At 43.3% G+C, this 16,693-nt stretch overlaps 1 protein-coding gene across 1 annotated transcript; it reads left to right on the forward strand.

Moving 5' to 3' along the window:
- Positions 1 to 10,849: 10,849 nt before the first annotated feature.
- LOC106581109 (cilia- and flagella-associated protein 45) lies at positions 10,850 to 16,605 on the forward strand. The gene is made up of 11 exons (XM_014162860.2): positions 10,850 to 11,029; positions 13,011 to 13,153; positions 13,388 to 13,532; positions 13,708 to 13,878; positions 14,072 to 14,250; positions 14,373 to 14,502; positions 14,730 to 14,876; positions 15,124 to 15,237; positions 15,357 to 15,550; positions 15,855 to 16,079; positions 16,344 to 16,605. The coding sequence occupies exons 1-11, from the start codon at positions 11,027 to 11,029 to the stop codon at positions 16,417 to 16,419; spliced, it is 1,527 nt and encodes a 508-aa protein (XP_014018335.1). The 5' UTR covers positions 10,850 to 11,026; the 3' UTR covers positions 16,420 to 16,605.
- The last annotated feature ends 88 nt before the right edge of the window (positions 16,606 to 16,693 follow it).

Consider the following 16,693-nt stretch of genomic DNA (forward strand, 5'->3'; position numbering starts at 1 on the left):
AGGGACTGGAGGGTAGCCTAGGCTGAGATGAACTCAGCCTTGTTGGCCGCAGACCGGCAGTTCCAGAGGCTGCCGGAGACCTGGAACTCCACGTGGGTCGTGCTCGCTGGGACCACCAGGTTAGAGTGGCAGCGGCCACGCGGTGTGGAGCGTTTGTATGGCCTGTGCAGAGGAGAGAGAGCAGGGATAGACAGACACATAGTAGACAAGCTACAGAAGAGGCTACGCTAATGCAAAGGAGATTGGAATGACAAGTGGACTACACGTCTCGAATGTTCAGGAAGTTAAGCTTACGTTGCAAAAATCTTATTGACTAAAATGATACAGTACTGCTGGCTGGTGGAGTAGGCTAGCTAGCAGTGGCTGCGTTGTTGACTTTGAACGTGTAGCTGGCTAGGTAACCTCGATAGTTTCAGTACTACACCTTGTCATGATACAAAGCAACTTTGTAGCTAACATAACACTAATCAAGACGTTCCTTGTAATGTATTTAGTTTCTACAATGCTGCTCGTCGGTAATAGTTGGCTGGGTTAGGAAAAATGGCGTCGCGGGGGACGGAAATAGCTGGCTAGCTAACCTCGATGGCTGGCTAGCTAACAATTATCAAGCTATGACAAAGACAACTAAGTAGCTAGCTAGGTAACACTGCACTAGTCAAATCGTTCCGTTGTAAAGTATTAGTATCTACAGCGCTGCTAGTCGGTAACGGTTGACTAGCTGGCAGTGGGTTAATGATGACTAGGTGTGTTGACTAAGTCAGCGCCGCGTCGCGGCTGGCTAGCGCACCTCGATAATACTCAAACTCAAACTACACAATTATCTTAGATACAGAGACAGCAAAGACAACTATGTAGCTGGCTAACTAACACTAACACCACACTAATCAAGTCGTTACGTTGTAATGTAATAGTTTCTGCAGTGCTGCTAGTCGGTAGAAGTTGGCTAGCTAGCAGTGATGACTAGCTAGCTAGCAGCTAGCAGTGTTGACTACGTTAGGAGGACGAAGATAGCTAGCCTCGATAATTACTCAATTACTCTAAACTACACAAATTATCTTTGATACAAAGACGGCTATGTAGCTAGCTAAGAAGAATTGCTCAGATCAAACAAATCAAGCCGTTGTAATGTAGTGAAGTGTAATATTACCTGTGGAGCGAAGCCTTAACCACACTTCTAACCATAATGCCTGACCCTAACCTTAAATTAATACCAAAAAGCACATTTTTGTTTTCATGAATTTTCACAATATAGCTACATTTTGACTTTGCAGCTGGCCTACCTAAGGGGAAATCACTGTTTTGCCTCCAGGACAAGACATGGAAATAAACGTCAACCTGCGTAAAACAGAGGGACAACGCCGGTGTTAATGTATCAGACTTCCAAACCAATGAGTGTTGACTGGCCCTTGTCCTGGATGAGGAAGAGCTGGCCCTAGTCAGTGCAGGCCATCTTCACCCCGAATACCACCAGGTAGCCCACAGACAGCAGCCACAGGTAGGGGGACAGCATGAACTTTTTGAAGGTGGTCTCATCACTGGATGAGCCTGGTAAGGGAGAGAGGTTTAAGTCACACTAGCACATCACTTAGAGAGTGGCTCCCGAGTGGCGCAGCAGTCTAAGGCACGGCATCTCAGTGCTAGAGGTGTCACTACAGACCCTGGTTTGATTCCAGGCTGTATCACAACCGACTGTGATTGGGAGTCCCATCGCGCAGCGCACAATTGGCCCAGCGTCGTCCAGGTTAGGGTTTGGCCGGGGTGGATCGTAATTGTAAATAAGAATTTGTTCTTAACTGACTCGCCTAGTTAAGTAAAGGTTAAATAAAATCTTGAACTCGTTCACGCTAGCATGTGAGGAGCACGCTGGGTGCAGACTAAATTCTCACAGAGTGTCACTAATTTTACACACAATTTCACATGCAGACAATACTCAGAAAAGCATGTGTTCAAATGAAAATCTGTGGATATCACAGTCACACACATTTTGAAATGTTTCAACCACAGAACCAAATGAGGTTAGCTCCAAGCTTTGACCTGCTTTGACCTTCTTGGCCCCCCCAGTGTCGATGTTGGGCAAGCCCACGTCCTTGGGCTCATTCCTGATCAACAGCAGGCAGACAAAGGAGACCATACAACAGGAGAGGCCTGAGATGGACAGGGTCGTCCTCCAGCTGTAGCTCTGGGCCATAAATGTTGCAATAATGGGGCCTAAACTCCCAGCCAGGTTCATACTGCAGGACAGAATCGCCCACCACGTCCCAAACTGAGAGGGCTCGAACCACTGAGGAGCAGAAGGGAATGACATATCATAATATCAGACTAGTGATGTGCTGCGTGGCTTGACACGACTGGTGTTGAATGGACAGGGATATACAGTGCATTCGGAAAGTATTCAGACCCCTCGACTTTTTCAAAATGTTGTTACGTTACATCCTTAATCTAAAATTGATTAAATCTTCTTCTTTTTTCATCAATCTACACACAATACTCCATGGTGAAGCATGGTGGTGGCAGCATCATGCTGTGGGGATGTTTTTCAGCAGCAGGGACTGGGAGACTAGTCAGGATCAAGGGAAAGATGAACAGAGCAAAGTACAGAGAGATCCTTGATGAAAACCTGCTCCAGAGCGCTCAGGACCTCAAACTGGGGAGAAGGTTCACCTTCCAACAGGACAATGACTCTAAGCACACAGCCAAGATAACGCAGGAGTGGCTTCTGGACAAGTCTCTGAAAATCCTTGAGTGGCCCAGCCAGAGCCTGGACTTGAACCCGATCGAACATCTCTGGAGAGACCTGAAAATTGCTGTGCAGCAACGCTCCCCATCCAACCTGACAGAGCTTAAGAGGATCTGCAGAGAAGAATAGGAGAACCCCCCCAAATACAAGCTTGTAGCGTCATACCCAAGAAGACTCAAGGCTGTAATCACTGCCAAAGGTGCTTTAACAAAGTACTGAGTAAAGTGTCTACATACTTATGTAAATGTGATATTTCAGTTTTTATTATTTTATAAATTTGCACAAAAAAAAAAAAAAAAATAGAATAAGGCTGTATTGTAACAAAATGTGGAAAAAGTAAAGTGGTCTGAATACTTTCCAAATGCATTGTACAGAATGGTACACTGATTGACCAATCCTTTAACAGTGCAGGCAATTGATTGATACGTGTCTGACAGCTTCATATCATGGGACTACCTGGTGTTGCTTCCTGGTCCTACCTTGTGCAGCACCCTGCCACATGGGGGCCACCCCAGGCCCTGACCCAGGCCATTGATGAACCAGAGACCAGAGAAAACGGCCACAGTGGAGGACCAGGAGAAGACCATGTTGATGGCACCCACCATGAACAGGCCAATGGAGAAGAGCCAGTGGGCGCTGATCTGATCCGACAGCACGCCGCTGATGAACTTGCTGATAGCATACGCCAGAGACCGGCTACTAGTGATCATGCCTGAGGGGTAGTTCACACAATACAGAGGCAGAACACAATGCTTTATTGATTTTGGTAAACATATCAATATACATAAAGCATCAACCGATACCTCCCCATAGGATCGTTGCTGGCTTAGAAATGTGGACAGAGAATGATTCATTGAAACAAATCAAAGTCAGACCACTATCAGCAGTATCTAAACTTTGGTTGTTAATTGTTGTTTGGGACATGCAAGACAGAAACAGAGGAAAAGACAATAGTGAGGATTCTATTACCCATGTCATCTTTTTCCATCTTGATATCTTGCATGAGAGAGGGCATCACAAAAGAGAAGGTCTTCCTATTGAAGTAGTACAGCGTATAGCCCACAAACATGGCCAGGAAAATTGTGGTGCGGTACTATCCATACCCTGTGGTTGCCATGGTTTTTGCAGTGCAGAAAAAAAGTGCTAAATAAAAGAGGATTCAAAAAACAAAACTACAGAGGAGGGAAAGGGCTCCTGTTGTTCAAGGCTGTAGTACTTCTGCAGCCAGTGACTGAACTTTGGTGTCAAATCCACAGTGCAGTACAGAGATGGTTAGAAGAGGGATAGAGCTGTAATCAATAGTTGGGGTTAATGGTCAACTTCTTTACTCTAAGACTGATTTCCGCTGCCTTATCCGAGTTCTACAAGGGCCAAAGGGAAGAGGCAAGAATGGAATTGACCTACTCCGATTCTGTTATCTCCCGTAACGCTGCTTGTAAAAAAGACACTCCTAATTCCTCTTATATACCTTTCTCCCCCCTCTTGCTGATCCTGACTGTCCCTTCCTGCTGGTGTGACTGGATGTTATTAGTGTTCTTAGTTAATGATTAATTGGGGATTCCAATGGTGACTGCAAGGCCAGAGGGTGGATCCTCCTTAACCCAGGGGGTGTGTGAACAGAGATGACCATCAGCACAAAACACTAACCCATTATCACTGTGGGTTGTTCTGTGTGAAAATGCATCATTAGCTAGGTTTCCATCCAATTGGCCACTGATTTTCATGCGAATATTCTAAAATCTGCATAAAGAAAATATGCGGATTTTCCCACGGGTGATGTTTCCAAGCGTGATGACGTAGTGCACACAACATATAACTTTTCGCTTAAGTTTTCATGTACCGAATAGAAATCTAAAGTTGAATGTGTTTCCATTGCATTTTCAATGGCAAAATGGTCTTGGCACCTGCGCTCTAGCCAACAGCTTGCAGAAACAGTGCGGGTAGGCTGTGCTGGTAACGTAGTCTACATTATGAGATTATTCTAGGGAGAATATTTGTATTTGTCAACGGCAGTCACGAATCAATCATCTGCTGGAATCGGCTACTGAGGATGGAGTAGTAATTTCAATCACTGAATTAAATATAAATAATATTTAATATTCGATCTAGCAACCTTTCGGTTACTGGCCCAACGCGGTTACTGCCGCCCCTATATATATATATATCGTAATTTAAAAGGTTGCTAGATCGAATCCCCGAGCTGACAAGGTAAGAATCTGTCGTTCTCCCTCTGAACAAGGTAGTTAACCCACTGTTCCTAGGCCGTCATTGTAATTAAGAATTTGTTCTTAACTGATTTGCCGAGTTAAATAAATATGCTTGTCAACATAGTATATCTATTTTTACCTGTAGCCTAATCTGACAGACTGTAACCGTCAATCTAATACATTCTAACAACTGATCGTCAATTTCGATAGAGCTTTGATAACTTCCAATTTAATTAACTAAACATGGCCATTAATAATTGCATAATAACACAAGGCTACAACAACAATACACTGAAGTTGTAGGCTATTTATTAAATCAGTTTGTCAGCTCCAGGTAGGCTAAACAAGTGGAAAAAATGATTTGCAATGACTCCAGTGATATAGTAATTTCAACATATTTATTGTATCAAACTGTAGACTACAATGGCATAATGGAAGTGATGGAACTCCCTCGTGTGCTCCTTCTCCGGCCTCTAGGTCACCAGGCTGCTAGTGATGGCGCACACCTGTCACCATCGTTACGCGCCCCTGCGCGTCATCACTCCCCTGATTACCTTCCCTATAAATATCGTTGCAGTTACAGGGAAAAGTCCTCAAAGAAACTGAATATGGAGAATGACACATTTGCATCTGTTGGCCATCAAGTAGCCTATTAATTAAAACAAAATACTATGTATTGGTGCATAAAAATAAAGTTGCCAATATTATGTTTAAATGTAGTTTTTTTGGTTGTCTGCTTTACCAACCATTGCTAGCTAAAGTGGGACAGTCTTTTAGGCTTTTCCAATGGAGGAAAGAGATCCAGTTTACATTAGGGACCCTATACTTAGGGTAGGCAGGGCTCTGGTTTTTGTAGTACTGTTATCCTGGTTAATTTAGATATCTTCCAGAGTACAATGGCACCAAACAGAACTAATAGTTGGGTAATGTCAGAAAAAGTGGGGACTTTTTTTCCTTTTTTTGCATTTGCGTCTTTTTTTAACCTCTTTTGACAGCTATCCAACATATTAGCCCAACACATGATACATTTCTGAAATCTTCAAGATGATAATATAACAACAAAGTGTGAATTGAATTATCATTGGGGTACAATTAGGACTATAAAAATGGTGTCCCAGTTTATCTAACCTGTGGTCCCAATTTACCGAACTCACACTGAAAATAGGGTTTTGGCTCAGTGTACACAAATGAGTGTGTAATACCTCCTGTGAATATGATATCAACATTTGCCCTGTTTGTGTGATTTAGGAAATATCTTGAGGATTTCAGAAATGTAGCTATTATATTGGATAGATGTCGAAAGAGGCTACAGATGACAGAAATGCAAAAAAGTGTTCCACTTTTTCTGAATTGATCCTATTTATGACCGGTACAATAAGTACGGGTTAATTAACGAGGGGCTATGCATTCTATTGAAAATAATGAATGGCAGGGAAGGTGTGTTCCACGACGTGCTAGCGGAATTCTCCCATAGGATAACATTGGTTTACAGGTTATGCTCTAACTCTGCTTACGTGCATGCGATTTGCAAAATTCCTTTTGCCATGTGTTCAGAGCCACTGGTACCTCTCCAGATATTGATATGATGAGAGTACGCAGTCCCCTCCATATCCTAAAAAGGAAGTATGAACTTGCAATATATCATGTGGCCAATGCCATTGTACCATTTTGCAATTGGAGAGCCATCAAGTCAGCCATTTAAACATCCAAATCATCATAAACAGTCAAAGGACAGCACAATTGAATTGTATTTGTACTGTACAGTATCCAAGTAGTGGACTTTTTGAGTTTCAGCACTTTAACTACGTGTCCAATTTGTGATGGTGATTGCCTGTTGTAATATATTTTAAATGGACAGTGTACATTAGACATATGATACAGATGATGCAATCTCTATTGCACTCCACACTGCCCTTTCCCACCTGGACAAAAGGAACGCCTACGTGAGAATGCTATTAATTGACTACAGCTCAGCGTTCAACACCATAGTACCCTCAAAGCTCATCACTAAGCTAAGGATCCTGGAACTAAACACTTCCCTCTGCAACTGGATCCTGGACTTCCTGACGGGCCGCCCCCCAAGTGGTGAGGGTAGGTAGCAACACATCTGCCACTCTGATCCTCAACATTGGAGCCCCTCAGGGGTGCGTGTTCAGTCCCCTCCTGTACTACCTGTTCACCCCCGACTGCATGGCCAGGCACGACTCCAACACCATCATTAAGTTTGTAGACGACACAACAGTGGTAGGCCTGATCACTGACAACGATGAGACAGCCTAAAGGGAGGAGGTCAGAGACCTGGCCGGATGGTGCCAACAACCTATCCCTCAACGTAACCAAGACTAAGGAGATGATTGTGGACTACAGGAAAAGGAGGACCGAGCACGCCCCCATTCTCATCAACGGGGCTGTAGTGGAGCAGGTTGAGAGCTTCAAGTTCCTTGGTGTCCACATCACCAACAAACTAGAATGGTCCAAACACACCAAGATAGTCGTGAAGAGGGCACGACAAAGCCTATTCCCCTCCAGGAAATTAAAAAGATTTGGCATGGGTCCTCAGATCCTCAAAAGGTTCTACAGCTGCAACTTCGAGAGCATCCTGACTGGTTGCATCACTGCCTGCTACGGCAATTGCTTGGCCATCGACCGCAAGGCACTACAGAGGGTAGTGCGTACGGCCCAGTACATCACTGTGGCTAAGCTGCCTGCCATCCAGGACCTCTACACCAGGCGGTGTCAGAGGAAGGCCCTAAAAAATGTCAAAGACCCCAGCCACCCCAGTCATAGACTGTTCTCTCTACTACCGCATGGCAAGCGGTACCGGAGTGCCAAGTCTAGGACAAAAAGGCTTCTCAACAGTTTTTACCCCCAAGCCATAAGGCTCCTGAACAGGTAATCAAATGGCTACCCGGACTATTTGCATTGTGTGCCCACCCAACCCCTCTTTTTACGCTGCTGCTGCTCTCTGTTTATCATATATGCATAGTCACTTTAACCATATCTACATGTACATATTACCTCAATCAGCCCAACTAACCGGTGCCTGTATATAGCCTCGCTACTGTTATAGCCTTGCTACTGTTATTTTTCACTGTCTTTTTTACTGTTGTTTTTATTTCTTTAATTACCGATTGTTCACCTAATACCTTTTTTTGCACTGTTGGTTAGAGCCTGTAAGTAAGCATTTCACTGTAAGGTCTACACCTGTTGTATTTGGCGCACGTGACAAAGACACTTGGATTTGATTTATATATACAGTACCAGTCAAAAGTTTGGACACACCTTCTTATTTTCCTTATTTGTATTATTTTCTACATTGTAGAATAACAGTGAAGACATAAAAACGATGAAATAACACATATGGAATCATGTTAGCCACCCTTTGCCTTGATGACAGCTTTGCACACTCTTGACATTCTCTTAACCAGCTTCACCTGGAATGCTTTTCCAACAGTCTTGAAGGAGTTCTCACATATGCTGAGCACTTGTTGGCTGCTTTTCCTTCACTCTGCAGTCCAACTCATCAAAAACCATCTCAGTTGGGTTGAGGTCAGGTGATCGTGGAGGCCAGGTCATTTGATGCAGCACTCCATCACTCTACATGGTCAAATAACCCTTACACAGCCTGGAGGTGTGTTTTGGGTCATTGTCCTGTTAAAAAAAAAATTATAGTCCCACTAAGTGCAAACCAGATGGGATGACGTATCGCTGCAGAATGCTGTGTTAGCCATGCTGGTTAAGTGTGCCTTGAATTCTAAATAAATCACTGACAGTGTCACCAACAAAGCACCCCCACACCATCACACCTCCTCTTCCATGCTTCACGGTGGGAACCACACGTGCCTTCAGAAAGTATTCATACCCCTTGACTTATTCCACATTTTGTTGTGTTACAGCCTGAATTCAAAATGGATTCAATTTATATTTTTTCTACCCATCTACACACAATACCCCATAATGACAAAGTGAAAAATGTTTTTTTTTTACATTTTGGCAAATGTATTGAATATGAAATACAGAAATATTTAATTGCCATAAGTATTCAAACCCCTGAGTCAATACATGTTGGAATCATCTTTAGCAGTATTTCTGGGTAAGTCTCTAAGAGCTTTGCACACCCGGATTGTACAATATTTGCACATTATTATTTTGAAAATTCTTCAAGCTCTGCCAAGTTGGTTGTTGATCATTGCGAGACAGCCATTTAAAAGTTTTTCGATAGATTTTCAAGCCTATTTAAGTCAACTCTAACTAGGCCACTAAAGAACATTCAATGTCATCTTGGTAAGCAACTGCAGTGTATATTTGGCCTTGTGTTTTAGGTTATTGTTCTGCTGAAAAGTGAATCTGTCTCCCAGTGTCTGTTGGAAAGCAGACTAAACCAGGTTTTCTTCTAGGATTTTGCCTGTGCTTAGCTCTATTCCATTTTATCAACAAAAAAACTCCCCAGTCCTAGCCAATGACAAGCATACCCATAACATGATGCAGCCACCATCATGCTTGAAAATATGAAGAGTGGTACTCAGTAACATGTTGTGTTGGATTTGCCCCAAACATAAAGCTTTGTATTCAGGACATAAAGTGAATTTCTTTGCCACATTTTTTTGCAGTTTTACTTTAGTGCCTTGTTGCAAACAGGATGCATGTTTTAGAATATTTGTATTCTGTACAAGCTTCCTTATTTTCACTTTGTCATTTAGGTTAGTATTGTGGAGTAACTATAATGTTGTTGATTCATCCTCAGTTTTCTCCTATCACAGCCATTAAACTCTGTAACTGTTTTAAAGTCACCATTAGCCTCATGGTGAAATCGCTGAGCAGTTTCCTTCCTCTCCGGCAACTGAGTTAGGAAGGACGCCTGTAGTGTAATTAATAACTTCACCATGCTCAAAGGGATATTCAATGTCTGGTTTTTTTTCATAATTTTTTGGGGGAAAACCTCCCTGGTGTTTGTGGTTTAATCTGTGTTTGAAATTCACTGCTCGACTGAGGGACCTTACACGTAAATGCATGCGTGGGGTACAGATATGAATATGTTATTATTGCACACAGAGTGAGTCCATGCAACTTATTATTTGACGTGTTAAGCACATTGTTTTACTCCTGACCTGAATTTATTTAGGCTTTCAAAAACAAAGGGGTTGAATACTTATTCAATCAAGACATTTCAGCTATTCATTTAAAAAAAAAAAAAAGGTAAAAATGTCTTAAAACAAGTGACACAAAATCTAAATTTAATCTATTTTAAATTCAGGCTGTAACACAACAAATTGCGGAAAAAGTCAAGGCGTGTGAATACTTTCTGCACTGTACAATACATTATAATTTTCCCTGAATTGCATGCAATTTGTTTTCTGCTCTTTACCTCTATCGTGAGTCCACGTTTCTTGTTAACATAAACTGCCACCCACTGGGCACACATTGGTTGGTTCAACGTAGTTTTCACGTCATTTCAATGAAATTACGTTGAACCAATGTGGAATATACGTTGAATTGACTGACATCTGTGCCCAGTGGGCTATTTCTTTCAATCTCTGTACACCAAACCAGATATTCGAGTCAATGACCACGCCACCACGCCACTATCGAAAATGCAATGAACTATGTTTTATCATAACGACGGTGTGTTACATAGTTGTTGGCTAATCTAATTTGCAGAGATGAGGTACTTTAGCGCCACTTAGTGAGCACAAAGTGTGATGCACCACCTCCACCATACAGCAACATGCATTGCACATACTGTATATATCGCACATGCTGCATGCATGCATGTACTGAAGCCAAATATTATTTCACATCTGATTCACCTTGATACAAAGTATCCAAGATAAGAGATGATTAATATGGCTTGTGTCAAAAAGGCAGGCACAGAGGCCACGTAGACTCTTCCCCTGTTGAAGATGGGGGTTTCCATGGATACACAACAACAAAACATCTAATTTTTAGGGACATGCCAAGCACTTCTCCCATAATAAAGCCCGAAAATAGCTAACTAGGTGCTTCACAACATTGGATATTCGTTGTGTTATTATATTTGTTATTTCTTTCAGTTGATGAGAGTGGACGATTTTTGAAGATCATCATGGTAAGTGGAATCAGAGAGGCCCACAATCTTGCATGACCTAACAATTACATACACTGCCGGTCAAAAGTTTTAGAACACCTACTCATTCAAGGGTTTTTCTTTATTTTTACTATTTTCTACATTGTAGAATAATAGTGAAGACATCAAAACTATGAAATAACACATGTGGAATCATGTAGTAACCCCAAAAAAGTGTTAAACAAATCAAAATATATTTTATATGTGAGATTCTTCAAATAGCCACCCTTTGCCTTGATGACAGCTTTGCACACTCTTGGCATTCTCTCAACCAGCTTCATGAGGTAGTCACCTGGAATGCATTTAAATTAACAGGTGTGCTTTGTTAAAAGTACATTTGAAGAATTTCTTTCCTTCTTAATGCGTTATAGCCAACCAGTTGTGTTGTGACAAGGTGGGGGTGGTATACAGAAGATAGCCCTATTTGGTAAAAGACCAAGTCCATATTATGGCATGATCAGTTCAAATAAGCAAAGTCCATCATTACTTTAAGACATGAAGGTCAGTCAATACGGAAAATTTCAAGAACTTTGAAAGTTTCTTCAAGTGCAGTCGCAAAAACCATCAAGCTCTATGATGAAACTGGCTCTCATGAGGACTGTCACAGGAATGGAAGACCCAGAGTTATCTCTGCTGCAGAGGATAAGTTCATTAGAGTTACCCGCCTCAGAAAATGCAGCCCAAATAAATGTTCAAGTGACAGACATATCTCAACATCAACTGTTCAGAGGAGACTGCGTGAATCAGGCCTTCATGGTCGAATTGCTGCAAAGAAACCACTACTAAAGGACACCAATACTTGCTTGGGCCAAGAAACATGAAGAATGGACATTAGACAGGTGGAAATCTGTCCATTGGTCTGGAGTCCAAATTTGAGATTTTTGCTTCCAACCGCCGTGTCTTTGTGAGACGCAGTGTGGGTGAACAGATGATCTCTGCATGTGAATTTTCCACCGTAAAGCATGGAGGAGGAGTTATGGTGTGGTTGTGCTTTGTTGGTGACACTATCAGTGATTTATTTAGAATTCAAGACACACTTAACCAGCATGGCTACCACAGCATTCTGCAGTGATACGCCATCCCATCTGGTTTGGGCTTAGTGGGAATATCATTTGTTTTTCAACAGGACAATGACCCAACACACCTCCAGGCTGTGTAAGGGCTATTTGACCAAGAAGTAGAGTGATGGAGTACTGCATCAGTTGACCTGGCCTCCACAATCCCCCAACCTCAAACCAATTGAGATGGTTTGGGATGAGTCTGACCGCAAAGTGAAGGAAAAGCAGCCAACATGTGCTCAGCATATGTGGGAACACCTTCAAGACTGTTGGAAAAGCATTCCAGGTGAAGCTGGTTGAGAGAATGCCAAGAGTGTGCAAAGCTGTCATCAAGGCAAAGGGTGGCTATTTGAAGAATCTCAAATATAAAATATATTTCGATTTGTTTAACACATTTTTGGTGTGTTATTTCATAGTTTTGATGTCTTCACTATTACTCTACAATGTAGAAAATAGTAAAAATAAAGGAAAACCTTTGAATGAGTAGGTGTTCTAAAACATTTGACCGGTAGTGTACATGACAGTCATATGCAGCTACATGTAGCTAGCAATTATTTGCTCTTCTGTACACACTTTCAATTACTGTATAACTGTACCAGTACCAACACTGTTGACTTTCTCACAGCCACAGAGTGCAGGGTCTTCATCAAGGCTCTCTGGTAGCTCCCATTCACGTCGCTATCACACCCGTGCCCTCACCTCTCATGTGGATGAGAGCCTCTTTGGAACCACAAAACAGTTGGGCCGGCATATGTCAGCCATCTCTTTAATCTGCATTTCATAAAACACATATCAGTAACCTGTGACAATTGAACTGTGCAAGGTCTGTGTGTGTATGTGTGTTTTTGAGAGAGAGAGAGAGATAGAGAATTGGTGGAAATGTATGTTGGATTTTCTCACTCAAGGCGCTGTCAGCCTGTGATGTCAAGGACACTGAGAGGGGTGGCCGGTCTGGACCCAGGGGCCAGTCCATGTCTTCTCCAAGTCAGAAAACTCAGAAACCAGAGACAGTTCGCATCATCACAAGGGACCTCATCCGAGACCTGAAGCAAGTATCAGTCAATACCTCAATTTCTCATTTGGTTGCAATGAGTTCATCAAGTCTAATGCTTTGTGAACATACCAGTACTACACTTGGCAGTGTTTATCACGGTTTACTTATTATAAAAGAGAATGCCATCCAGTTCCATAAACCTACATTGCACCAATAAACATATCCCACAATCACATTTTACAAGTGGTAGTGAATTACAAAATAAAAACAATGCTGTCATTTTGCCAGGATCTCAAGTAAGGATCCGTCTGGGCTGTCTGTCATCCTCAACCCAACTGAGATCGAGCGGATCACAACAGCTTCTCGGGTTTCAACCAAGGAGGAGCTGGAGGCCACGCTGGAAGCCCAGAGGAGAGAGAGAGAAGCAGCTATGGTGAGAAAGGACAAATGTACCTGATGAATTTGTAAGCAACCTTTCCCTCATGAAAGCTGGGTGACTAACTGGCAGTACAGGGTCCAGCTACAGCACTACACCCTTGTGGAGATGTAACAGTAATAAACCAAACTAACTTCTGCACTGTTCCAATGTTGCTGTTTTTCCTGACCAGGATGCTGCTGAGGATAGGAAGGCCCATATCCGCCAGGCTGACCTGTCTCGTCAGAAGAACCAGGACCTAAGTGAGCTGGAGGCTGAGGCCAAGGAAAGAGCTCAGTACCTGCTGGAGAGGGCCAATGCCATGAGGATGGAGCAGGAGGACGAGGTCAAGAAACTCAATGAGGTACAGCAAGAGAATCTCATTGCTCACCCTTTCTCTTTACTTTGATACTCTTTGTTATTCGTTTTATCTCAGCTTCAGTCCCATCACTGCAATATCACACATTTACCCAGTTATTCTACCCATGCCGTGTCCAGACTCTTCCATCTCTGTGTCCTTGTGTGTGTTGTGTATGGTACTTTATTGTTGTGGACAGTTGATCCTGGGTGCCCAGTGCCACGCGGTGAGGGATGCGCAGATCCTAGAGAGGCAGCAGATCCTGGCTGAGCTGCAGGACGAGGAGAGGCGACTGGATGCCATGATGGAGGTGGACCGTAGGAGAACCCTGGAGGCCCTGGAGCAGATCAACGAGCTGCGCAAACACCAGAGGATCCAGTGAGGGCACACATGCTCACACCCACATACACACCCACACAATGGCCCATTTAAAGTCAAATACACTACATCTCTTTTCCATACTGTAACACCTCAGCTGTCTTCCCTGCGTGTGTCTATAGGGGAAACCAGCTGATTATAAATCAGATTGAGGAGCGTCTGGAGGACAGGATGCTGCAGAATGAGATGAAGGAGCATGAAGGCCAGCAGATGCTGGAGAACCTGGAGAGGATGCAGATGGAGGAGCTGGAAGTATTATTAGCTAGAGACAAGTCTCTTTGTACAGTACAACATTCTTATAGCCAGGCTTATGTATTTCCACTTTGAATGTCAGATAGGAATTCCTCATGAATTAGCATGGTCCGAGATCTGTTTGTGCTCTTGCAACTCATGAATATCATTAATGAATGAATCGTAATGCAGTTACTGTAGGCATAATGAATAATAAACAAAAGAATGGTGTGGTGTGTGTCTCCCAGGCTCTGGAGAGGAAGAAGGAGGAGCAGCAGCGTCTGCAACAGGAGATCCTCTGTATCAACGAGGACAGGCTGCTGGCCAAGGAGCGCAACAAAGAGGAGGAGAGACTGGCCGATCTCCGGGCTATGGAGTACACCTACAAGAAAATGGTAAGCGGTACTCCATTATGAACTTCTTCATTATATATCTTTGGCCTTCTTGTTTTTGGGTCAGAAAGCAGAAGGGCAAAATAGTTGTCCAAGGCTGCGTTTACACAGGCAGCCTAAGTCTGATCTTTTTCCACAAATTGGTCTTTTGACCAATCAGATCAGCTCTTTTGCCAATAATTGATTAAAAGATCAGAATTGGACTGCTTGTGTTAAAGCAGCCAAATAGACTTTTGTGTGACCCCTACAGGAGCGGGAGGCTGAGTACGAGGCTGAACAGAGACACATCAAGAGAGGAAAGGAGAAGGAGGTGGCCAGACTGCGAGCCCTACAGGAGAGAGACAAAGACCACAAGGCAGAGCAGGTGAGCAGCACCAAAGTTCCATTTGTTTCACAGTGGCTCACACTGACCTGTTGTTGTCGTAATTGATTATAAAAGGTATGGAGGAATGGTTACAGTGGTTTTGTGTATGACTTTGTCAGGATGAGCTTCGAGCCAGGAGGAACCAGGAGGGAGCAGAGAGGGATTGGAGGAGAAAAGAGAAGGAGCAGCTCAAGAAGAAGATGGATGTTGAGGAGAGGTTGAAGGCAGCTCGCTTGGAGCAGGTCACACACAAGGAGCATCTCCTGTCCATCGAGGCTGGGCGAGAGAGGGCTGAGTTTGAGAGGGCGTTGAGGTACACCATGACACAACGTAAATGTACCCACTGAGCACACACTGGTTGAATCAACGTTGTTTCCACGTAATTTCAATGATATTACGCTGAACCAACGTGGAATAGACATTGAATTGACGTCTGTGCCCAGTGGGTAGTTATTACTGTACTAACTCGATCACTGTACTTGTATTACAGTTAGGCGGTTTCAGAAATCAAAGCATAACACTATGCTATGTCTTGGACAACCAGGTTTTAAAATGTTAGCAAAGGCCTCTGTGTTAGCAGTAGAGTTTTACTGACAGTTTTTTTCCCCTCACCCCAGAGCCCAGCAGGCTTCCATCTGTAAGGAGAAGGACAAGGAGGAGAAACACAGGATCAAGATGTTGCGCCAAGCGGACGGGGTGCGCCAGCAGGTGAGGGAGCGAGAGATGCAGGCCATCGCCCTGCGCAGGGAGGTCTACAAAGAGGGAGACCGGCTGGACGAGGAGGCCCGGCATCGTCACATCCGCCTTGACGAGATCAAGGAGAAGAAGCTCAGGGAGCTCAAGTAAGTACAGAGACTGGGTGGGGACTAACTATGTACAGGGACTGGGTGGGGACTAACTATGTACAGGGACTGGGTGGGGACTAACTATGTACAGAGACTGGGTGGGGACTAACTATGTACAGGGGCTGGGAGGGGACTAACTATGTACAGGGGCTGGGAGGGGACTAACTATATACAGGAACAAGGTGGTACATAGAATTGAGAGGAACTGAGAGGATAGTCAGGTTTAGTTTTGTAATTAATGTTTGTTAATTTTACTTGTAGGGCTGCTGGACTTCCAGAGAAGTATTGCAATGAAGTGGAGAGAAGGGTCCATGCTCTTCCTGCTCTGGTTCACTAGCATGACTGACTACAACACAAACCCTGATACAAATGAAAGACTTCAATAATGGAGATAAATTGGCACCACCATCACTTTTTGATAGGGTAGAATGAAGAAAATGAATTGGTACAGGATAGAAATCTAATGTAGCACATTTATATGATTTATCATGTAATTTCTGAATAAAGATGACCGTATACATTACATACTATGAACGTTTTTTATTTTACTGTAGGCATGACCTTGATTAAGCAGTGTACATTAACTATTCAACTGATTGAAGGAAAAATAC

The sequence above is a fragment of the Salmo salar genome, chromosome ssa20, assembly GCF_905237065.1.
Source record: "Salmo salar chromosome ssa20, Ssal_v3.1, whole genome shotgun sequence".
In the NCBI taxonomy this organism is placed as follows: Eukaryota; Metazoa; Chordata; class Actinopteri; order Salmoniformes; family Salmonidae; genus Salmo; species Salmo salar.

What these genes read in the sequence shown, in the direction of transcription:
- LOC106581109 (XM_014162860.2), top strand. An exon ending in AAGACCACAAGGCAGAGCAG is followed by an intron (nt 15,238 to 15,356) that starts GTGAGCAGCACC and finishes TGACTTTGTCAG; the next exon opens with GATGAGCTTCGAGCCAGGAG. An exon ending in AAGAAGCTCAGGGAGCTCAA is followed by an intron (nt 16,080 to 16,343) that starts GTAAGTACAGAG and finishes TTTTACTTGTAG; the next exon opens with GGCTGCTGGACTTCCAGAGA.